Source organism: Motacilla alba, chromosome 28 (genome assembly GCF_015832195.1).
Source record: "Motacilla alba alba isolate MOTALB_02 chromosome 28, Motacilla_alba_V1.0_pri, whole genome shotgun sequence".
NCBI classification, from domain to species: domain Eukaryota; kingdom Metazoa; phylum Chordata; class Aves; order Passeriformes; family Motacillidae; genus Motacilla; species Motacilla alba.
The window spans coordinates 1,952,004-1,975,144 of record NC_052043.1 but is presented as its reverse complement, the minus strand read 5'-3'; the positions used below and the strand labels follow the sequence as shown (position 1 = coordinate 1,975,144).

At 54.1% G+C, this 23,141-nt stretch overlaps 2 protein-coding genes across 10 annotated transcripts; both read left to right on the top strand.

Annotated features, from left to right (window-relative positions):
- The first annotated feature begins 3,287 nt into the window (after positions 1 to 3,287).
- LOC119712550 (cold inducible RNA binding protein) lies at positions 3,288 to 8,052 on the top strand. Of its 7 annotated transcripts, none has more exons than XM_038163916.1 (8): positions 3,288 to 3,529; positions 4,192 to 4,300; positions 4,396 to 4,502; positions 4,949 to 5,087; positions 5,177 to 5,261; positions 5,371 to 5,435; positions 7,689 to 7,769; positions 7,914 to 8,052. In XM_038163916.1, the coding sequence occupies exons 2-7, from the start codon at positions 4,198 to 4,200 to the stop codon at positions 7,691 to 7,693; spliced, it is 504 nt and encodes a 167-aa protein (XP_038019844.1). In that variant the 5' UTR covers positions 3,288 to 3,529; positions 4,192 to 4,197; the 3' UTR covers positions 7,694 to 7,769; positions 7,914 to 8,052. The 7 variants fall into 7 exon arrangements, with proteins under 7 accessions (XP_038019844.1, XP_038019843.1, XP_038019842.1 ...); XM_038163915.1 differs by having other exon boundaries at positions 7,689 to 7,781; XM_038163914.1 differs by having other exon boundaries at positions 7,686 to 7,769.
- Positions 8,053 to 9,460: 1,408 nt separating this feature from the next.
- On the top strand, positions 9,461 to 14,550 carry FAM174C (family with sequence similarity 174 member C). Of its 3 annotated transcripts, none has more exons than XM_038163906.1 (3): positions 9,468 to 10,083; positions 10,700 to 10,861; positions 11,480 to 14,550. In XM_038163906.1, exons 1-3 carry the CDS (start codon positions 9,569 to 9,571, stop codon positions 11,481 to 11,483), a joined length of 681 nt encoding a protein of 226 aa, XP_038019834.1. In that variant the 5' UTR covers positions 9,468 to 9,568; the 3' UTR covers positions 11,484 to 14,550. The 3 variants fall into 3 exon arrangements, with proteins under 3 accessions (XP_038019835.1, XP_038019834.1, XP_038019836.1); XM_038163908.1 differs by having other exon boundaries at positions 9,471 to 10,083; positions 10,745 to 10,861; XM_038163907.1 differs by lacking the exon at positions 11,480 to 14,550 and having other exon boundaries at positions 9,461 to 10,083; positions 10,700 to 10,865.
- Positions 14,551 to 23,141: the final 8,591 nt, after the last annotated feature.

The following is a 23,141-nucleotide window of genomic DNA, read 5'->3' as shown; positions in this document are numbered from 1 at the left end:
GCACCCACTGCCCCGTCCTGCCGTCCCCCGAGCACTCCGGTCCCCATGTGGCACCCGCTGCCCCGTCCTGCCCTCCCCCGAGCACTCCGGTCCCCATGTGGCACCCACTGCCCCGTCCTGCCGTCCCCCGAGCACTCCGGTCCCCATGTGGCACCCACTGCCCTGTCCTGCCGTCCCCCCGAGCACTCCGGTCCCCATGTGGCACCCACTGCCCCGTCCTGCCCTCCCCCGAGCACTCCGGTCCCCAGCCCTGGCCCGCGGCGGCAGCAGCGGAGGAGCCCTCTGTGATTTGGGCACCTCATCAGAGCAGTGCCCGGGGCAGGGGCTGCCCTTGGCTCCCCAGGAGGTGCCGGGGCTGCCGAGCAGGTTTGGGCTCAGCTGCTGCAGTGCCCTGGGCAATTCCGTGTGCCCTGAGCCATGAGGGACTGGGAAAGGTCCCTACAAACACCACAGCAAGGTGGGGACCCCCAGAGGAGCCCGTGGTGCTGTGGAAGGAGCTGCCGGGGTGCAGCTGCAGGCAGGAGAGAGGCCCGTGTTGCTGTGGGAATGGCAGGAGGGCAGCACGGCTCCTCCTATCCCTGCTCCTCCATGGCATTTCCATGTGGCACTACCCCTGCTGTGGAACTCCAGGAAATCGGATTTGCATTAACAGGATGTTTGGTCCTACAACCTTTGCCCTTGGAAGCTTTAAAAAATAGGTGATAAAAACATCAGTCATGTGTGTGGAGGTTGCTTGAATGAGCTCCAGGTGATCCCTGAGGTCCCTCCAGCCTCTGGTGATTCACGATTTCCCATGGCTGCACCTGCACACACGAACAGCTCTGCTCCAGAGCGGATATTTGCACTCCCTGAGGAAGTGCTGGCACTTTTGCCAAACTGGGTCACTACAGCCACAGCCCTGCCCACAGCCAGACCCAGGTGACCAAAATCAGGGCTCAGCCAGGGAAAGCACCCATGGGTGCTCAGGTCTGGAACTCACACAGGACTGAACTCTGCGTCTCCTACGTGGTGTTGCCTCTTTGGAACCCCTGGCCAGCTGCAGGAGGTTTGCTCTAAGGATGTGAATCCTGGGCTGTTTCAGTGCTTAATTAACTGCCCTAATGACCGGTGCAACCTGCCTGCCTGGCTGCTCCCAGCACTGTGCCCAGCCTGTGGGACATGCAGCGCCGTCCCCGAGCCCCTCGGGCTGGTGACAAAGGGCAGCTGTGGCCCCTGGGTGCAGCCTGATCATGGAATATCCACGGGGATTGTCAAATCCACAGTCTGATGCCCTGAGTCAGGAGTGATCTGGAGCACTGAACCCTCCTGGCAGCAGCAGCACTGGAGCACACAGTGTCCATTTGGCCTGGTGTCACTGGTGACTCTCACTGTCAAAGGCATCAACACACCCCAGGGAGACAGAAATCACACTTTTGGGACACAACCAAGCAGGGCAGTGCTCGCCTTTCCCTGTCACAGGAGCTCCTCTGCTCCCAGCAGCCCTTCATCCTGCTGGGACTCAAATTCCCCCGAAGCAGCAAAGGTTCTTGGTGCTATTTTCACAACACCCAACCTGCCTGGCTTTGTGTGGAGTCAAATCCCAGTGAATCCCAGGGTTTGTCCCTCGAGGTTTGCAGCAGGGTTGGTGTTGGCTGTCCAGCATCTCAGGCTGGAAAATGGCTCTGTGCATCAAGGTCACTTTATCCACCCTCATCACAGACCAGGAACGCTCTCGTTAATGGGTCTCTAATTGAATCAAAATGCTGTGCTTGTGATTGCAGGGCTGCAATCTTTTCCTCTCTTGAAGGGCAAAAATCAATTTGCAGTAACAGCAGACGCGTCTGCTCCGTCCTCCAGGCCTAGGAAAGTGGGTAAATTTTTTCATGGTAGGAAAATAATAATACTGGCCTGGTGTGCCATCAGTATTGGGGGTTTTTATGTGCTTTTGAGCACTTTGGTGGAAGCATTCTGTCCCTGTGGCCCGGTGAGCTCAGAAAAACCACAGATGTGGTGCCCCTGGGTTTCGTAATTACTGTATTACGTATGTACAAACTGCCCTTTTCCTGCAGATCCCAAAGGGATCACAACAAATCTGTGAGGAAAAGCCTGATTTCCACGCTCTGGGAGGCAGGGAATGGGTGATCACTGCTCGACAGAGAAATTGCGGGCAGGTTTCTTTGCATCTCCCCGTGGTTTGTTTTTCCTCAGTGTCAGCGCCTGGTTTGGAAATTGATCACCAAATAGTGGTGATTACTCCAGGGATTTTCTTCTGTGCAGCCTGGCTCAGACTGGAAATATTGGGAGGGAAGGAAGGAGGGTGGCTGGTGGCTACAAACTCTGAGAACTGCAACGTGAATTACAAGGAGTTTCTGGAGGCAGAGCAAACATGTCTGGTCCTGCCTGGGACAGGGGACACACACACACAGAGTGCCCCCTGATGTGTCCAGTCGTGTCCTTGGACACAGGACACACACACGGTGACAGCACGGCCCCGTCCTTGCCACGTTTCCTTCCCATTTCCTGCTCACTGCTATTCCCTCCCGGACATCTCCTGCTCTCCAGTCTATTTCTTCACGTGCATCTCTTCCTCTCCAATGTTTCCAAACACTTTTCCACATGAGATCGTAATTGCTGTATGAAACACTGACCATTTTTATTTTGAGGCCTTTCAAAGCTGTGTAACTCTCAACGAGACACGCCTTTGGCTTTGCCAGTTTTTTCTTTCAATATAAAGTTTTTACTGCTGAAGGCATTCTCACTTCAGGATGGGCTTTTAAAGACTTCAATAGTTGGGAAAAGAAGTTGAGCAAAGACCTTTATTTTTGAAGAAAACTTGCTTTGACTACTTCTCACCCAAGTGCGTGGCGGACAACACTGCCAGGAGGCAGCTGAAGGGATCATTCCCCACGGGACAGAGAGGAGGGCGGCCACCACGGGGGCCAGTTCGCGGGGACAAGACGGGTTTCCTGAGCGGGGCGGTGACCGGATAGGCCTCGGCGGGAGGAGGCGCCGGAGCGCGGCCGGGGGCAGCGCTCGGGCCCAAGATGGCGGCGGCCCCTGAGGGGGCCCTTTGTCTGCGGCCGCCGCCGCAGTGCGAGAAGGGCGCGAAACTGGGCCAGCGTGGGCACGCCCCCTTCGCCAGAGGGGCGGGGCGGCCGCGCCCCCCGCCCAATCAGCGCCCTCCACTTCCTTCCCTCTCACAGGGGCGCTCCCGCCCGCCTCCGCGCGCGCAGCCAATGGGCGCCGTCCGTCGCGCCCCGCCCCCGCGTGGGTGGAGGGGGCGGGGCCACGCCGTGGTTTTGTTTGCGCGCCCCTACCTTCGCCCTCGCCACGGTTCATTAATATTAATGAAATCCCGCCCAATCAGGTGGTGCAGCGGCGGCAGCGCTTTGGTGACGTGTCGCCCCGCCTTGCAGCGGGGCTCATCTGCATATTCATAAGATAGGCGGGATGAGGCGCGGGCGTTTATAAGGCGCCGCCCCGCCAGGCTCGCCGTACATTTCGCTGAAGCTTTGAAGTGTGGTGTGGACCTCGCTCCGCCCGAGTATCGGTGAGCGCAGTCGCGCGGGGCGGCCGCGACCGCACCGGGCCGGGTGGTCCGCGGTCAGCGGAGCCGTGTCCCAGGGGCAGAGGGCCGGGTCCCGTGGGAGCCTGGGCCGCGGCTCCCGACCCGCCGATCGGTGCCCTCTGCGGGCACGGGGAGCGCGGCGGAGCGGGCCGGTCTGGGCCGTGTGGGGGAAGGGGCCGCGGCGGGGGGAAAAGCGTGCGCGGAAACAAAATGGCGACGGGCCTCGGCCGTGCAAAATGGCGGGCGGGAGGGAGGGGGCGGCGGGCGGCGCTGTGCAGGCCGCGCCGGTAGGGGGCGATGCGGGGCGCGCATGCGCCATGGGCACGGGCCGGCACCGGGGGTCCCAGCGGGGCTTGGCCGGACCCAAACCGGCCCCGGGTTCTGCGGGACCCGGCCCCGCTGCTGCTCCCCTGCCCTCGGCCCTGAGCTCGCGGAGCCCCTGCTGGGCCCTGCCACCCTGAGGAACACCTCTTGTAAGGCCGGAAGAACACATAAAGTGTGGGCTCAGGGGAGCGTAAGGCGTCCGGGAGTGTGAGGTCGCAGCGGTGTTGTTATAGGTGGTGTTAGGAGGATTTAATGTGTCAGATCTCGCGGGGATTGTGTGGGTTTGTTGAGTCGCTGACTCGGTTCTGTTGGTTTGGCAGGTCAGAATGGCATCAGATGAGGGAAAGCTCTTTGTCGGCGGGCTCAGTTTCGACACCAATGAGCAGTCATTGGAGCAAGTCTTCTCTAAATACGGACAGATTTCTGAAGGTGAGACTGCAGAGCCACGATGGGATAGTTTCCCTAAGTCTGTTGAATTTCCCTGTCGCTGATGGGTTTTTATTTCCTATCTCTCCTTTTCACAGTCGTGGTGGTGAAAGACAGAGAGACTCAGAGATCCAGAGGTTTTGGCTTTGTTACTTTTGAAAATATCGATGATGCAAAAGATGCAATGATGGCCATGAATGGAAAGGTGAGGAGGCCCTGGAGTTGATTCTTTATTTTCTGTAGTGAAGGAAGAGAGTCAGAGGGGTGCTGCTGTTCAGGCTGTGTGGAAAACCAGATAAATGCCAGTGTCTTAGATGAGATTTTATGGATGTAAAAAATCTAGCTATATGAATTAATATGTAAAAGAATATGTGTATATACATGTGTGTATATATATACCAGGAGTAAAGCCATAATGTTCCATTATGGGATCTGAATGATTAAAATGTGACTTTATAGGCATTCCTCTAAATACAATTGATATATCAGTATTTTTGCCTACTTGATTTAATAGTGGCATGAAGTAGACGTTTATTTCATGAGAAGCAGCGAGTCCTGGCACTGCTCAGCCAACTGTGAAGGCGTACAACCCGTTCTACATGTGCTTTCTATTTAAATATTTCAGTTTGGCTAACTGTGGTTGTGTTTTAGTCGGTAGATGGGCGTCAGATCCGAGTTGACCAGGCTGGCAAGTCCTCAGAGAACAGATCCCGTGGCTACAGAGGGGGCTCCTCGGGGGGCCGGGGCTTCTTCCGCGGGGGCCGAGGCCGGGGCCGTGGCTTCTCCAGAGGTGAGTGCCTGGCGGTCAGTCATGATGTCTGGACGGGGGGTGTCACTTGTCAGAATGGTTAAAAAACCTCGTTTCCGTGTATTTCCAAGGAGGGGGAGACAGAGGCTATGGCGGCAGCAGATTCGATTCCAGAAGCGGAGGTTATAACGGCTCCAGAGACTACTATAATAGCAGGTAAGGGCTCTGCCAGCACCAGGGACCGTGGGGAATCTGTGGTGGAGCTCAAACCAGCAGAGGAGGAGTTGAGCAGCTGTAAAGCAGGTGCTGTTTGTCCTTCCTGCAGGAGTCAAGGCGGCTATGGGGACAGGAACTCAGGAGGCTCCTACAGAGACAGCTACGACAGTTACGGTAAGTCGTGCTTCGAGCGGGAGCGCTGAGCCCGTGTGCTGTAGGAGCTCTGAACCTGCTGAGCCTGAGCCTGCAGCTGGGGCAGGCTCAGGCTGTGGACGTGGTGGTGCCGGGAGATTCTAATTTAATGCATGTGCAGGAGTTGCTCGGATCTTAAGGCAAAGCAAGCGTTAAAAAAAGGTGTTCCTGGAGCCCAAACTCGGCTGCCCTAACGCACTGACCCGCGGGTGGGGGATCTCAGTAGCCAAGTAGCCGTAGCCTTGGAATAATGCAAAGGGAGTAAAATGCTGGAACTTGTCTTTGCTTCAGTGCCTTTACAATTGTGCCTGCTTCTTGTCCTCAGCTACACACAACGAGTAAAAATCCTTCCTGACTCAAGATCGTCCTTCCAATGGCTGTATTTATAAAGATTTTTGGAGCTTCGCTGAAATGGTTATTGTGTAGTACATCTACTTGTATTTTCACTTTTGTAGTATTATCAGTTCTGATCTTGTCATACACAGCCTGGCAGCTTCTGAGACGAGACTGTCTGATTAGACTGTCTTGGAGAAAGCTCTGCTTTCAAGTGGTTTTACTCTTTTTTGAAAGCACTTCAGATTTTATTTTATCCTCCATAAATGAGCCAAGGTGTTCGTTTTTGGTTTTTTTTTTTTTTTTTTTAAAGTTGGGGCCCCAATTCAGTTTCTTTTGAGCTAGCAAGGATCTTGTACCAATGTTCACTGGAAGCTGAACAAGCTGTGGACTTTTTTTTTCTTTTTTTTTTTTTTTCAAGTGCATTACCTTCGTCTTTTGTAACATTCCTTTAGTGTAGCAAGGTAGGAATGCAGCTTGGGTTCCGTTGGAAGGCAAACCACCTTGATATATCTAAAGAGAAACGTGCTTGTATGTTCAACCCGCATAACGGTATTTTTACTGTTGTAATGATGTAAATGACCCAGAACTAGACTCGCAAACTTACCATAAAGAGGTTCTTGAAAATGTTTATTTATATTGTCCTTTTTTACTGGAAGAAATATGCATATTCCATTGCTGTTGTATTTGAAGTGGTAAAGGATTCCTGTATACAGTTTTCTTTGGCTTTACGAAGCCTATTAAAAGACCGTCTGAAATGAACTCTGCTCCTGACATTTACATTTCATTGCACAACACAACCCTTGGAGATGAAGAACAGTCTTGGGAGCGAGAGGAGGAGATTAGGGACAGTGGCAGAGCTGGCCGGACGATTGCCCGGGCGCTGGAATTTCAATCCTAAAATCGGTCTTGACATCTGAATTGGCCAAGAAATGTCACATAAAGGAGTCAAAACTTGTCTGTAGAGGCTGGAAGTACAAACCTGAGGGCGTGCTAGGAGCGAAGTGCAGTTGGAATGTTAGGAAGGATAATGGATGTTTCCTCCAAAGCTGCTGTAGCCTACACTGGGAAGCTGTAGAGAAGAGCCAAGTGCTGCAGTCCCTGGGCTGTTCCCTGCGTGCCGAGCGCGTGTGCGACGTAGGGGAATGCCGGGCTTAGCTTAGCTGTGTCATTGCTTACAAGTTCTAAGAATTCTTTGCTAGCAAATGGAAACTGCAGTGTCCTTGGAGAAAAGAAGTGTTGTGCCTCCAACAGAAACCTCTGAGACGAGAGCTGCTCTCTTGGCTAGTTCATATGTGGAAATAGTCCTGTAATTCGAGGTAACTCCTTTTGCTCATGTCCGCATCCTTCCTCTTGTTGAGAGCTCATTTGAAAGTCTAATGTACCTGTGAAATATTCCTTTTGACAATTTTGGTCAGCTGCTGGAAAAAACGTTAACCCATGCCGTATGCAACCTTTGGCTTGTGGCACACCTTGAGTTCCACAGATCAGAGTTGGGCATGCAGCCGTGTCTTGCTGTAGGTACGGAAGCAAGATTGGAACGAACTCCCTGACTCGATATGTGTTCATCTATTGAGACTCTTCCTAGACTTCATTAAGTTGCTCACTTTAATTGTAGCTTTCTTTGCCATCCTACTTGTTGCCATTAACTTTTTCCCATGGCCCACACTTCCTAAGCAGCCATGTCCAAGTGTTAACTCTCTGCTTAGGGGATCCAATCCATGGGCTGGCTGAGCACGGGCAGCAGCCGGCCCGGAACAGTTTTCCCAGACTGTGCTTTGTGGTGTGATGGGTTCAGCGATGGCTTTGTGAGACCCTCGTGCGCTGTGAGCTGTGTGGGGAGGTTGGGGGCAAGAGCAGCCTCTGCCCCGGGCTCTTGTTAATGCCTCTCTGCTTTAGCAGGCTGAAGGGACCCGGCGCACACCTCGGAGACCCAGCGGATCCTGAGCGACCAGAGCTGCGTTCCAGGGATGCTGCAGCAAGGTTGTCAACCAGGTAACATCCCTTTCCTGAGTTGGTATTTTTTTCCTTTGGCTGTGTCCCTGTTCTGTAGCCCTGAGCTCAAACCCTGTTCCATTCCTGTATCTTTATCCACCTCCTAATTCTCTTGTGTCCATTTTGTTTCAGCACTGAGACACGGCAGAGAAGACAGAAGGACAGACACTGGAGTGCGGGAATGAAGAGCTCAGAGCAGTGGCGTTGCTCATTTTTACATGAACCAAATCAATCAAGACAGAATAAAACACTGAAATGTGGAAAAACCAAATCCCTGTGATACTTTTTTGTGGGAAACAGAATATTTTTGGCTAAAGTATCTGTCTGGTGCACAGCCCAGTTCAGAGCAAACCACCACTGTGGTGCTTGGAGGTGAACGCACTCTGCTCCAAGCAGATTGATGTGTGATCCTCGTGGAAAATGAGGTCTTGTTGCAGGTTAAATCCCAAAAATGTGGCAGTTCAGTGATCAGGAGGATTAATATAATGATGTTGGGAGAGGCTGACACTCTGAACATGTTTCTGGCAGGAGATTGCAGGGCAAGAGCAGTGAGTTTTTGATGATCTCAGCTGCTCCTGCCCTATTTTTTTTTTTGTGTTAGAGAAGAGTTGATTGCTTCATCTTGCCCTTTTCTCCTCATTTTTTTTTAATTGATAAACTCAGAATTTGGTGACGGGCTCATTTAGGAGCCCTGAGAACTTGCTGCCCAACAGCCATCAGTTCCCCATTTCCCACTGAAAACACGAGTCTCCAGACATTCCTGCCTGCAGGAGGGGATTATTGAGCTCACTTCACAAAACCTACTTTTCCTCCTTTAACCTTTTTCAAATTATCTAAGTGAACAGCATTTAAAAAAAGCAATCAGCCATGACACACTTCTGGGGGTTGTATTGAGCAATTCACCAGTGAGGATTTTTAGCATGTTAATGCAGGAGGATATTAAATATAATGAAGGCTGAGGAGTGTGTGAAGTATTTGCTGATTAAAATGCAGTCAGGTGAGGCTTAAATGAATTCAGGCTGAAAATACTTACAAATAATGCTTTGTAAGACCTTCCTAAATAGGATGCTTAGACGCAGGCAGAAATAATGAACAAGTGCAAAAATAGCCTGGTTGAAGGTGCTGTTATTTTTGGCATTGCTAATTATGGCATTGAGTTAATGATGTCTTGCTGGGATGGGTGAGGGGAGTCAGGGGCTGGATGTGGAATTCAGTGGCGTAATCGGGAAGGTGTCTGGGTGCCGTGACCCAGTTTTAGCCAAAATTCTTTTTTTTTTTTTTAAAGAAAGCCCTGTGTGTCCAGGCAGCTTGAGCCATTCCCTGAGGAAAAATGGGGAAGTGGAGCAGGGCTGAAGGGCGGTGACCGAGCCCTGCTCAGCCGAAACTGTCTGCAGAGAGAAAAGGATGATAGAAATTCTTGAAATGTTCAAATCGCTCCTGTTCGCAGCTGTGTTCAGCGTGGGGCGGGAATGGCCGCCCTGAAGGGAGGAGGAGAGCCCTGAGGGGGAAATGGCGGCTCTGGGGGAGAAGGTCCTGCCGTGAGGGGGAAGTGGCGACACTGAGGGAGAAATGATGACCCTGGGGGAAATGGTGGCCTTGAGGGAGGAGGGACAAGCCTGAGGGGGAAATGGCGGCTCTGAGGGGGGAATGAGAGTCCTGGAAGGGCAATGGCAGCCCTGAGACAGGAGGGACAAGCCTGAGGGGGAAATGGCGGCTCTGAGGGGGGAATGAGAGTCCTGGAAGGGCAATGGCAGCCCTGAGAGAGGAAGGATGACCCTGGGCGGAAAATGGCGCCTGTGACGGACGGAGGGAGAAATGGCGGCCCCGCCGAGGAGCGCGCAGCCCGCGAGGGCACCACAACAAACCCGAGGGCAAAATGTCGGAGCCCCGAGGGCGGCGGCTCCGTGAGCGGGTCACGGCCGGCCCGGAACGGCGCAGCCCCGGAACCCGTGAGCGGCTCGGCGGGGCCCGGGCGGGGCCTGCGCCGCGCGCACCGTCCCGGCGCCTTCCTGCGGCCGCCGCTCCCGCTCCGCCGCCGCCCCGGCCCGGCCATGCCGCGCCGCCTCCTCCTCCTCCTCTTCCTCCTCGTCCCGCACCTCGGCCGCGCCGCCGCCCCCAGCCCGGGGAACAGCACGGAGCCGCCGCGGGCGGCCTCACGGAACGAGACGCAGCCGGGGTCGGAGCACGAGTCCGGGCCTCGGCTGTCGGTGGGGTCGGGGCTGCCGGTGCTGAGGCGCGCGGTTTATGTGCTGAGCGCGCTGTCGGCGCTGGCCGCCTTCTACTTCATGCTGCGGGCGTTCCGGTGAGTGCAAGGCGGGGACGGGCACCCGAGCGGGGCTGTATCCGTGTTCTGCTGCTCCCGGTGTTGCCCCCATCCTTGTGTGCCCTGACCCGGGGCTGTGTCCCTGCTGGTCCTAGCTCCTGTTCCCGTTATCCCGGGCTGTGTCCCAGCTTGTCCCGCTTCCAGCGTTCTGTGGCCCGGGGATCTACCCTGCTAGTCCTGGTTCTCCCTGGTCGGGGATGTCATTCTGATGGTCCTGGACCCAGTCCCCTTTGCTTGCGGCGGTGTCCTTGCTTGTCCTGGTTGTCCCGGTCCCTGTCCCCCATGGTTGTGCCCCTGCCCGTCCCGGTCTTGCTCTGGGTCCCCCCGAAGCCGGTCACGGTGTCCCCTGTCCCTTGCCTGCCCCAATCCCGCTCCTAATCGCTGGGTTTGTGCCCATTTTCCCTGGATCCCCCTCCCTCCCTCTGCCAGCCGGGGCTCTGCTCCCCCGCGCATCCCTTTGGCAGCGAGTCCAAAACGTTGCTGTAAATCACCAACGCTGTTAATTACCCGAGGTAATTAGCGCTAAACCTTCTCCGCTAAACCACCCGCTGGGTGGGGACAGCGGCTCACTCACTGTGCTCTCCGTGTCCCTCAGCCCCAGGTCCGAGGGCCCCAGAAACGAGCCCAAAACTCATTTCAGGTTGAAGAAGCCCCAGAGGAAGAAGTACGGGCTGCTGTCGAGCCAGGACGAGAACATCGAGCTGGGCTCCCTCGACAGTGACGAGGACACGGTGTTTGAAAGCCGGAACCTGAGGCGGTGAGGGAGCATTTTGTGTGTTTTTTGTGTTGCTCTTTTCCTCACAAGGGGCTGAGGCTCCTTTCCCAAAGCTGTGGGAGCTCTGGCACAGCTCCTGCAACCAGATCTGCATAAATTAAAACGCCTGTGTGTGGTCTCTGCGTTGGCACACGGCTTTATCTCACTTTTCCTCGTTTTCTGGCCCAGGAAAGTCTCACTGACAGGGTTATTTGGACGCTGCTGTGGGGTCATAGAGCTCTGGGAGAGGCAGCCCCTGTGCCCAGTCTGGCCCTCCCTGTGTTAGACAGGGAAGCAAAAATTCCTGTTTTTTTTTTCCCTTCATTTTAGGAACAGCTTCCAACTCATACCACAGTTCAAACTCCCAGTCCCATCAGGATATGCGTTCCTGTTTTCCCAGCGAAATTCCTGGCTTGTTTTGGTTCCTTTTTTTCATTTTGGGAATTGCTTCCAGGTCTCATCACAGTTTGAGCTCCCAGTCTCACGGGGTCTTCCATTCCTGCTTTCCCAGCATTGCGTTCACATCCCACAAGTTTGATTTCTGGGGAGGTTGTTTTTTTAAGCTGAGGAGGAATGTCACCTCAGCTCCCCCTGATTTTGGGTGTCTCCTTTTTTTTCCAGATGACTCGGGACCGGTGGCACTGGCTGCCCGGAACGATGGAGGGTCCAATCCCAGTGGAATCTCTGCTACTCAAGTTTTATATCTGCTCACAGTGACTTAACTAACAGTTTGAGCCCTTCCATAGCTGGGGCAGGGCAGAGGGGACCAAACCTGTTTTCTTCACGTGCATTCTTGGGGACATTCCTGGGGAAAGGTGGGAGCTGTTTGCTGCAGGGGGAAAGGCTGAGGTAAAGGAGATGCTCTTGGATGATTTTCAGCACCTGAAATCTGAGCTCGAGAGCTGCCCCTGTGCCTCATATCCCTCTCTCCATGCCCTGGAAGCATCGGATTCCTTCTCCAGGCTGCTCCTCTTTCCTTCATGCAATATCAGGTTACTTCTTTGGGAAGTGTCTCTGTAATCAGCTCCTGGGAGGAGCTGCGACGGCTCTGGCTCTGTTACACAAACGGGGGTGGGAGGGTGATAGTCCAGACAGAGCAGCTTTGGGAAGGAGTTAAACGAGTTCCATTTGGCAGGATTGGCAATTACTGGGATAATCCAGGTCATGCACGCGTTTACAGACAAATGAAAGGGGCCACAACCCAAAGGAATCTTTCTCCAAAAGAGCGACCAAAAGGGCTGGGAATGCCTGGACCCTGCTCAGCCCCAGCTGTGAGTTCACCAGGGACACGCGTGACATCTGCCAAGCTCTGGATTTTGTGATACCTGAGGAAGAGCCAGATGTGAGCCAGGGAATGTCTTGGAGCAGCTGATGACTGGAAAAGGGGAACCCCAACCCCTCTGGACTGTGATTCAGGGCAGCCCTGGATGAGTTCTCTCCTCTCAAGGACCCTGGAGTTTCATTCCCTTGGCTGGTACTCAGTGGGCATCTTTCCTGCAGCCCATTGTTATTGGATGTTTGGGATCTGATTGTGTAGGACCAAAGGTGAATGTGTCAGGAGGTGGTTGTTGGGTGGATCTGCTGCTAACTCAGTGAAAACTGCTCACCGAGTGCTTCTGTCTATGGCCTTTCCTTGGAAACTGGCAGCACATCCTAAAATCCCACTTCTCCCCAAGCTGGTAGTGCCTTTGGAGAACCCGAGGGACTTGCCCTGCGGGCAGGGAGGGTCCCTGTGGCACCTTTAGGGTGAAAAATCAGGATATTTACCTTTAGGGTGAATATTTAGAATGTCCTTGGAATGTCTTCTGCTCCTTTCCTTTGGCTTGCAAATCCCCTGAGGATGGGGGCACGGATGACTCTTGGAGAAGGGACAGGGATGTGCTGATCAGGGGGTGGCTGGGGGCTGGCAGGTGCTGCAGAGTCTCCCGAGGCAGCTGAGGGAGTGCTGTGATCCTGTGCAAGCAGCCACGTTTGTCTGCTCAGGACAGGTGAGGTTTCCTGGAGAAATCCCACCCCCGTGGCAGCTCTGTCTGGCATGTGCACAAAGGATTTTAAAATACATACATATATATTTTTTTAATAACATTGCCGTGTGCACACAGTGCTTGCCTGTGCCCTGTTTTCCTGTCCTTTGGATCCTTTCACACCTATTTTGGGTGTTCCCTGCTTGTGGCTGCTGCAGGGAAGAGGTTCCATGTGGGAATTGCTGGGATGGCTCCACCCGGCTGCAGCTTCCCTGGGGATGATCCGAGCTCTGTGATCCAGGGATCTTTCTTGATCCTGCACGGCTGCATGGGCTGGTAATTCCCTGGCTCTTCTATTCCCCCTGGAAAGTTGTTCCTTGTGCTGTCGAGCCTGACTGTCCCAATCCACTGCCACGCTCAGTGTTTGACCAACACATTCCTCATCCTTCCTTTACCTGGAGTGATGCCCCTGAGTATTCCTTAGGCTCCCCTCTTGTTGGGCAGGTGGGGTTTGCAATTCTCAAGTTTCCTCACCTCGCAGGAGTGGAGCATTTGTTTCATGTTAAATTATTCAGATCAGAGGGAACCTCAAGCAGTAGGTCTTGCCTTGAAAATACTTCTGCTGGAATTAATTTTGGCTGGAACAGATGTTTGTGCTTGAGCAGGGAAAGGCGTGGAGCCGGCGATGAGGTGCCTGGGCTGTGCTGTGCTGTGTAGGTACCAGGGAAGGAAATTGAGGTGCCAGCCTGGAAATTCTACACCACTTCCATGTTTTCAGAGTCTTGCTGGCTGCCTTTAAAGGCTGCAGGGTACAAAGGTGCTTGTGGAGCTGTCACTTGTCCCATCTTGGGCTGAAGACAGGTTGGAGCTGCAGTCAGGGACCCTGTGAAGCTGTTTCCACTTCCATCCTGCCCCTCAGCAGCAGCTGGCATCTGGATTTGCCCTTTGCAGTCTGTGACATTCCATCCCTGCTCTGCTCTGAGTCCTCGGAGACCTTTTTTAAGAAGAGAAAACCAAGTGACAGATCCGAGACTCCTTGGGGTGCTCGGCGTGATCCCATTTCTCCAGGAAGAAGCAGCTGGATCTGGCACTTCCTGCCGTGTGAGCAGTGCCAGGCCAGGCCAGGGGGTTTTGGGGTGGATCCTGCAGATAACAGCAGCTTTGAACACCTCACATGACATTTCCACAAAGGAGCAGTTCAGCAGTTTCAGTTCCTCCACGTGTATTGGATACCCTCCTTTTAGGTCTCTTTGCCCCAGCTGGATCTTCCAGTAGCTTTCCAGCTGTAGTTTTTCAGGATAAACATGGGAATGCAAACGGACCTGCCTGTGCCTGGCCCTGGGCAGGCTGAGGCCTCACCAGCCACTGCTGCACTTTCCTTCCTCCTGGATGAAGCTGTTGGTGGAGGTTCCATGTGCCTGTTTCAGGATTCCTGCTCATCCCACCTAAAGGAGCCAATGGACCACGACCTGTGACAGTCCCCCCCTGTGTGCATCGTGACTGACTTCAACAGCCCTGCTCTGAATGAAGCCAAAGCCAATTTTCCAAAGTTTACATAATCCCTCTGTTGTCTTGGAGGCTTTCTGGGATGCTCTGCTGCTGATCCCGGCCTGCCCAAAGCACCTGGGCCATCTGCAGGGTTAATGGGATCCGTGGGAGCGGGGTGAGATCAGCTCTGGTGGTTTTGTTCTGTGCCTGTGGTGGGAGTCAATAAACAGCACTTGAGCACGTCGTTGTCTGAACTCCCCAAGGAGCAAGCTCGTGTCTTGCCCTCCTGGAACTGCTGATCTGTCTTTAAACAGCCACTGGCCATGGTATTGATCCCTGGTTTTCTTGTCATTGCAGCATCCCCTCCCTTGTACCTGGAGGCACTGGAATAAAGCATTCCAGCCCACCCCTCCCTCCCTGCTGTGTGCGTGGGCTGCCGAGCCTGTGGGATGAGGCTGCTGTGGTGAGCTCATGCATTTATGGGGTCCTGGGGGCTTTCCCCCTGCCTTGCTCCTGCTCACAGGGCAGCGACTCTGAGCTCCCAGAGCTGCTGCTCACCTTGTGTCCTGTCTGGAAGTGTCCGAGCCCAGGCTGGATTGAGCTTTGGGTGTCCCTGCCCATGGCAGGGGGTGCAGTGAGGTGAGCTTTAAGGTCCCTTTTAAACCATTCAGTGACTGTGTGATTCTCCCAGTCATCTCTGGGTTGGTTTCAATTTTCTGAGGTCTCCTCCTTTCTCCCTGTTGTCACATTAATCCCTTTTATTGTACAGAGGACCAAATAAAGTCCCTGTGAGGCCAATTCCAGCCTCTCCACAGCAGCAGAACCAAATTCCATTTTGTTTATTTGGAAGTGAGGAAGGAGATGCTGTTCCCAGGATCATAGGATCGTGGAATCTCCTGAGTTGGAAGAGACCCACAGGGATCATCGAGTCCAACTCGATGGGGTGCACACACAGACACCCCAACAAACCCAGCCTGTGCATCCCTGCGAGCAGCATCCAAACGCTCCTGGAGCTCTGGCAGCCTTGGGGCTGGGACCATTCCCTGGGGAGCCTGGGCAGTGCCCGGCACCCTCGGGGGGAAGGATCTTTTCCTAATACCCACCCCTAAACCTCCCCTGACTCGGCTCCAGCCGTTCCTCAGCTCCTGCCCCTTGTCCCGGAGAGCAGAGATCGGAGCTGTCCCTCGGGAGCCTCCCCTGAGTCTCCTCCCGGCTGAAATGGGAATGTCCCGGCTCCTCCCTGCAAGGAATTCGTTCCAGAACAAAACCAAGGGCGTTCCCTGACTCACACCCGCTTCTCCTCCGGCTGTGTGGATCAGTGGCACTGAGAAAACAGAAGCCACGTTCCCCTTGTCCCCCTCTGCCACCCTGCCCGTGTCTCCGTGTCCTGGAGCAGTCGAGGAGCCGAGAGGGTTTTGTTTGCTCCACGATTTCCCCTCGTTACCGGTGGGGTTCTGGGGGGCAGCGGGGTCGGGGCACGCCGGGAGCTGGGGCACAGGGGATCCCTGTAGGTGGCACTCACAGACCAGACTTGCAGCTGCCGGGGCACTGCTGGCACCTGGGGAAGCTGCAAATAAATCCCGGTGCCTTGAAAGGCAATCTGCTTCCTCCAGCAGCTGTCTGGGATGAGCTGGAAGTGCCCTTTGGGGGTTGTGTCTCTCTTGGCATCGGGGTGGGGGAGCAGCCGGTTTTGGGGTGGCTCCTGGGGAGCTGTCGGGGTTTCTCTCTCAGGGGAGTGTCTTGCCCCGGCTCCATTTGAACCAGGTTCCACCTGGCCCTGTCATGACTTGTTTGGAAAAGGTTTTTGTGATTCTGGGCCTGACAAGGTTTCAGGATGCCCTGGTTTGATGGAGTGATGCCACCAGCTCCAGCACAGACATGAACAGCAGCAGCCTGGGGGCACCCCAGCTTTCCTGGGCCAAATTAACTGCAGTGCTAATGAACTAACAGAGAATGTTCCCCGTGCAGCAGCATGGGCAGGACACCATCGCCCTGTCCAGTTAGATGGGATGTGAGGGAAAATTCCTTCCCCAAAAGGAAGGGACCCAGCCTGGCTCAGGCTGCCTAGGGCAGTAGTGGTGTCACCATCCCTGGAAGTGTTCAGAAGAGCCCTGGCTGTGGCACCTGGGGCCACGGTTTAATGCTGCCCTTGGCAGTGCTGGGGGAATAGTTGGACTTCGTGATCTTGGGAACCTTTCCCAATCTAAAAAAACCTCCATGATTCTGTGCTTTCAAGCTCCGTCTGTGTGCGGTGCTGGGAGCTGCCACAGGATGTGAACCAAGCGTTCCTGTTCCTTTTCAGGCTCAGGGGGGCTGTTACCCCAATTAGCACTAATTGCTGTGGCCCGTGGTGCTGGACCAGCTGCAGCTGTGCTGTCCTCCCCTCATCCCTGTTCCCTGCTCCGTGCCATCCCCTCTTCCCGAGCTCTCAATGGGGACAGGCTCCGGCTGGCGCTGGCTGGGATTCCAGTCACAAACGCAAGCTGGCGGCATGGATCTGCTCGGAATTTATTTTAAACTCGAGGTAAAGTGCTCTTGATGCTTTGGATGCAAATTTCCTTCCCTGGAATGGGAGCTGCGGGGCCGGTGGAGTGCCAGGGAGCTCTTTTGATTCCAGAGCCCGTTTGCTGCTGCGGCTCCTCACGCCGCGCTCCGTGGAGTGCGAAATCACCTCTGCGGCACAGCCGGGGAGGGAGCACACACAGAGCTCTTCTCTCTCTCCTCTTGCTCGCTGTCCCCTGGTTTTAATGAGGGTTTGTGTCTAAAGTTGGGAGGTTTTAGGTTGTGGTGGGTTTTTGTTGTTGTTTTTTTGTTTTGTTTTGTTTTTGTTTTTGGTTTTTTTTTTGTGTTTTTGTGTGTGACAGCAGTCTGTGTGGGATTTTTCTGGTCACTGTCTGGGAGAAGAGATGGTCCAAGTCCCTCCAGCCCTCCAAGGAGGAAAAAGAGGAAGATACAGAATGGGTAAAGGATGCTCCATTCACGGATTTTGGAGTTCTTTGTCACTGGATTTCTCCAGTACCAAATGAACCGTAGGGTTTTTTAGGTGGCATTAACCAAGGCCAGGTTGGATGGGGTTGGGAAGAACCTGATCTGGTGGAAGGTGTCCCTGCCCATCGCAGGAGGTGGAAATGAATGAGCTTTGAGGTCCTTCCAACCCAAACTATCCTGGGCAGGTTATCTCCGTGGGCAGCTCTCCGGGTCACGGGTTGTCCCCACGAACACGCTGGACTCTTGGTCCCGCTGGGGCCAAGCCCTGCATGGGTGAGCAGATGAGCGTGGTCAGGGGAAGGTGTCACAAATGTTGTCCCATTTATTGCTCACACACTCACTGGGTGGCTCTGGGTACTTTGGTGTAACCTTGGATGGCTCTTGGCATTTCCCCATAAACGTTTTCAGCTGCACTCACAATTCTCCCGTGGCTGTGTCCCTCTCATTGTGGGCAGGGGCTGGGTGGTGTTCCTCACCTTCATTCCACGGACACTGGCATTCCAAAATGTGTCTCTGGGTTGGCGTGGAATCGGGTGGCACATTGGGAAGGAAGCTGGGAATGTTTGAAAACCTGCTGCAGAGTCTCTGATGTCTCTTCTGTTCCTCTCAACAAAGCACCTCTACACAACAAGCAGATTTTCCTGTATCAGAAATTACCTTTACTTAGTTGGCTTTTTGTCTAAATCCTCCTTCTGATCTTTATTTTTTCCCTTCCATCACGGAAAGGTGAATGGAAGTGGCACTTCAGCCACCAAAGCCTTTCCTTTAGAATTGCTGCTTGTTTTTTTGTTTTAAAATTTTTCCAAGGGGGCTTTGCAGGGGAGGAGGAAGGAGCGTCCGCTTTTCAAGTGACTCTGGGGAATAAAAGTATAAAGGACAGGAATGATCAGAACTGTGCTGGCAACAGAACAATATTTTATTTTTGAGTACCAGAGCTAATTGGAGAAGGAATTCACATGACAATTTTTGCAATCTAAGGATAAGTAAACATGAAAGGAGCTCTGTGCTCCTGAACGTGCGATTGCAGTGGGAAGGGGGGGGAACAGCCCAAAAATTAACTGGGAGACAATGTCTTGGATGTTACAATCCCATGCTTGCTTCTCGTGATGCTGGATCAAAGTCACGAGCCGAAGCTCGTGTCCAGGAATACCTGTTGGGGGGATGGAACTTCCACGCACCCATGGGCTGGGATTGCCAGAAGAAGAGGATTTTAGGTCTGATTTGCTGGAAGCACTTCCACGGGTTGTGGGATTGCTGTGGATCTGAATAGATCCTGCTTCAGCAGGGCTTAGAGAGCCCCTGCCCATGCAGAGACAATTACCAGCTGCTTTATTTAACATGGCATGTGGGGAATATGGGGGTGAGGGGTTAGAGCAGCCCCCCAGGGGGTGGGACGAGGATTGGGAGCTCCCTACCCATCCAGACCATGCTGGGATTTTGTGGTCACCCTGTACCAGCCATTGTGGTTCCTGGGTGTGAAGAGGATCGTGATGTCACACCCAGTGCTGGGAAATGGAACTGAACTGGCACTGAACTGGTGTGTGGGCACCCTCCTCGTTCCCTCTCCCACTGGAAGCGTTTCCCAGTGCTGGTGTGATTCCCTCCTGCCACACTGGAATCCCCAGGAATTGCTGTTGGCAGCGCCTGGACATCCTCAAAATGCTTCCATGTGCCACATAATCCAGAGCTGGGAAAGGGGGGTGTTGAGATTTCAGCTTTGCAGACAGAAGAGTCCATTCCAGGGTTACGCTCAGCCCCTGCAGAGTACCACGAGGTTTGTCCTGTTCCGTGTGAGGGGAAGGCAGAAGGTTTCCCTGGAGAGGCTCCAGCCCCTCCCTGGAGCATTCACTCTGCCCAACTACGCTGCTGTTACGTTCAGGTGGTTAATTACTCTTGCTCTTTAAAAGAATAAAACCTCATGTACTTAAAATAATCCCAATTATTTCATTGTTCAGCCCGAGCTGAGCCCAGCCACCCCCGCTCCTGCAGAACTGCTGGAAAGGCTGCTCCTGACAGGGAAAAGCTGATGGGCATTAACTCCGTGAGCAGCAGCTGAGGGGATTGAGGCTCTGGGGGAGCCACGGTGCTGCCCTGCCTGCAGCCCCCAGGTGCCTCTCCAGGACATCCCAAGGATCATCGAGTCCAATTCCAGTCGATGTATGGCAGGGCCTGTTGCAGTAGGACAAGGAGTGATGGTTTTAAACCAGAAATGCTGATTTAGACTGGATAAAAGGAGGAAATTCTTCCCCGTGACGTGGAGAGGTTCTTGTACAAGTTGCCCAGCGAAGCTGTGGCTGCCTCATCCCTGGAAATCTTCTGGGCTGGACAGGGCTTGGAGCAACCTGGAGCAGTGGAAGGTGTCCCTGCCCATGGCAGAGGGTGGAAGTGGATGATTTTTAAGGTCCCTTCCCACCCAAACCATTCCAGTGTTGCCTGACGTTGCTGAAACACCGGCTGGCAGCGCAGGGCTGGCTCTGCCTGCTGAGGACACCCTGGAGAAGCAGCTCCTGATGGGATGTTGGGATGTTCGGGATGTTCGGGATGGCTGGGGGGGCCTCATCTTACAAAGAGGACCCTCAAAGCAGACGAGCAGGATCGTGGCAGAGCTTCCATCTCCGCGTGCGCCGGAGGCACAGCGGGACCTCGGGCGCGGTGCTCGGACTCGCTCGTGCCGGGGTGTATTGGTGTATTTTGATCCTTTTTCTCGCCAGTGTTATTTTAATCCGCTTTTCTCTCACATCAAACTCCTCTTTCTGCAGAACGCAGAGAGGCATCGGGTTTGTGCCCTTTGTGATTGGTAGCAAAGGGCTGTGGTAGTGCGTTTTTTTCCTTTAGAACTGGAGGTTTTATCCCTGTGATAACTTTAGCTGCTCCACGGTCATCGTTTGGGCTTCTCGGCTGGCTCGGATGAGTGCAGGGAAAATGCTTCCCACATTTATCAGAGGAAGAGAGGGCTGAGTGTTCTTAGGAAGGTTCCCGCTCCTGTCACCCAGGTGGTGGCTCAGGTGGGTTTGGAAAGCAGCTGAGTTCAACCAAGATCACCTTCTGCCTCCATCTCAGGTGGGCCGTGGCTTTACCAGCCTTCGGATCGAGGTGTTGGTTGGCACCACTTCCAGGGTGGATGCAGGAGCAGCCTGCTTTCCCTGGGAGCTGCACAGTCAGAGGGAGCCCTTTCCCTCCAAAGCCTGTGTTTCCCACATAGAAAATAACATGCAGGGAATGTTTTTTTTTTTCAAACGAAAGCAGGATTAAGGCACAGCGAGAGCTGATTTGCCAAAGGGCACCCGGGGAAGTGGTGATGGATCAGAGATGGAAGTGGAATCCTCAGCTCAGTCTGCACCTGCCCCACCACCCTTTTCCTTCCCTGCTCCCTGGCTGCCCAGGTCTTATGGGATAACCAGGACTTGGATTTCCATCCTCTTAAAAGAGGCAATTTAAGGAGCTTTCCAGGGGAGCAGAGCTGCAGGTCACCTCCTTGCCGCTGAAGATGTTTTTCTCCCGCTTTCTCCATCCTCGTGCTCCTTCAGAGCCTCTTTGCTCTCCTCCTTTCCCAACGCTCAGAGCCATTTTCCCAGCTTCAAAAGGTTTCCTAATTACCCTAATGAGGTCAGGAGAGACCAAACGCTTCTGCGACTTAAAGCAGGGGTAGGAGGGCTTGGGAGGGGGGAAATATCCCGAATGGTGCCTGAACGAGGTGTCGCGGGGAGGCAGCGTCTCCCCCGCCGCACGCTCCCCCCACCTTCCCTTCTCCAGCAGAAGGGAAAAAAAGGGAAATGTGGACAGAAGGTCTCAAATGTATCAAACAGCTTTTAAAAAGAAATTCCTTTTGCCTGTCAAAAGAACAAACAGATACACCAAAAACTGTCAGAATTAGTGTTGGAGTAATTGCAGCAGCTCTCCAAGGTTAATGCTCCATTAACGAGCAGCTCTCACGCAGCTAAAAGCCAGGACGAGACAGGTTGTCAAAGGCTTCCAGGAGATTAAAGCGCTGCGTTCCCAGCCAAACTCTCCCGTGGATGTTGTTTGGGAGGGAGGGAAGGGGGGTGTTTGTGGGGTGGAAGCATCACCAGCCCTGGCGTTGGCGGAGAAGCGTGACCCGGAGCCCAGGGATGGTTTCCAGGCCTTGGTGAGGTCGCTGCCCCTGGGGCCTCACTTGGTTTTAAACACTCCGGGAATTTTTCAGCACCTTCGAGCTGAGGTTTAAATGTGTCCTGACGGCAGCCTTGGGGCTGTGGGATCTGTTCTGGTTGCCAAGAAGAGTGGGGCCAGGGTGAGTGGGATGCTGGGGGCTCTTGACACCTCAGGAATTAATCCTGCCTGAGTTTCAGCCAGCCCAGGTGATTCCTTGTGATCCCAGCACAATTTGGAATGGGATTGGGGTTTGATTTCATCTTCAGGCCAGTGCAGGACTCATTTAACTAGAACTGACCTTGACAGTTCTTTTGTAGAAGAAAGGAAAACCAGTCCAAACTTCCAGTGAGGAAGCATCACCTGGGGGCATGTGATCCAGCAGTGACAGACCTGGCAGCAGCTTTCGGATCATCTTCCCAGGGGGATCTGGGTGTTCAGCGCCTTCCAGCACGGCACTGACTGCTCCTGGTGGATGTGGCTCTGAGCTCAGGGTTTTGTAAAGCGGAGCTTTACAGGAGCGTCGTGCCCTGGCAAAGGGAGGGCTTGGGGATTGTCCTGTGGAGGGCTGGGAGTTGGACATTGTGATCCCTGTGGATCCCTTCCAACTCAGGATGCTCTGTGATCCTGTGATTCTGAGGTGCATTTTGAGTGGGAAGAGGCAATTACATTCCTTAGCCTTGGAAATGAGGTGCTGAGGGCCACCCTGAGCCATTTCCATCCCAACTTCTCTGTGTGGGAACAAATCCCCCCTCAAAAGGTGCCAGTGGCTTCCTGCTGCTCCTCGTGATCCCGTGTCCTGTGTCCAGGCTGTGGCTGGTTCACAACTTCACTGCGGGGTGTGTTGGAGATCCCTGCCAGGACCAGGACTTTGTTCCACAGCCACTCCATGGGGATGTGGGAGCCCTTCCCACGCCCCAGTGGAGCAGCCTGGGAATGGAAAAGGAGAGGAAAATCATCTAAGTGGTGAGGCTGAGCCTTGTGACAGGGTTGGTGGAGAGCAGGGGGGTCGCACAGTGCCAGACCCATCTGGGGTGGCACTTTGGAGATGTGGCTCCGGCAGCAGGGGCACAACGTCCCCTCGGACTCCTGGAAGCAGCTGCACCCCCATAATGTGGGACTGGGGACCTGAGCCTGGGATCCTCCGTGGGATCTGCGGGATGGTGGGTCGGTTTCGGGTGGTGAATGGCTGGGAGTTGGCTCAAGGGAGGTGTGAGAGGCCTTTGGAAGGAGCAGCCGTGGGCAGGGGCGATGAGCAGCGCCGTGATTAGGGAATTAAACCTTTCCCGTGCTTCTCTTTCCCCACCCTGATAGAATTTGTACCGATCAGACCTGGGGTGCAGCAGGACCAGACGGGGTGAGTCGTCTCTACAAGAGCAAAACAAGCTCCTGCCCAGCCCCTGCCTCTTCATTAAGTCGATTTGCATTCCTAATCTCCATTTTCCGTTATTATTTTCCCCCTTGTGCGGAGCGCGGGAGATTTGCATAAAGTTCCTTTTTTCTTGTTTTTGTTCACGCTCAAGGTCAGAGACTCGGTGAGACACTGACGAAAACAATCCCCTCCTCACCCTCCTTGAATTCTTTGCAGAAACATGTCCTGGGGATTTTAACATAACAATTGCTGGGGAAGGAAGGGGGGACCCCGCACGGAGCCCTTGGTGGGGGGAACCTAAAAGAGCCCTTGGAAGGAGGAGACCCCAACAGAGCCCTTTCTC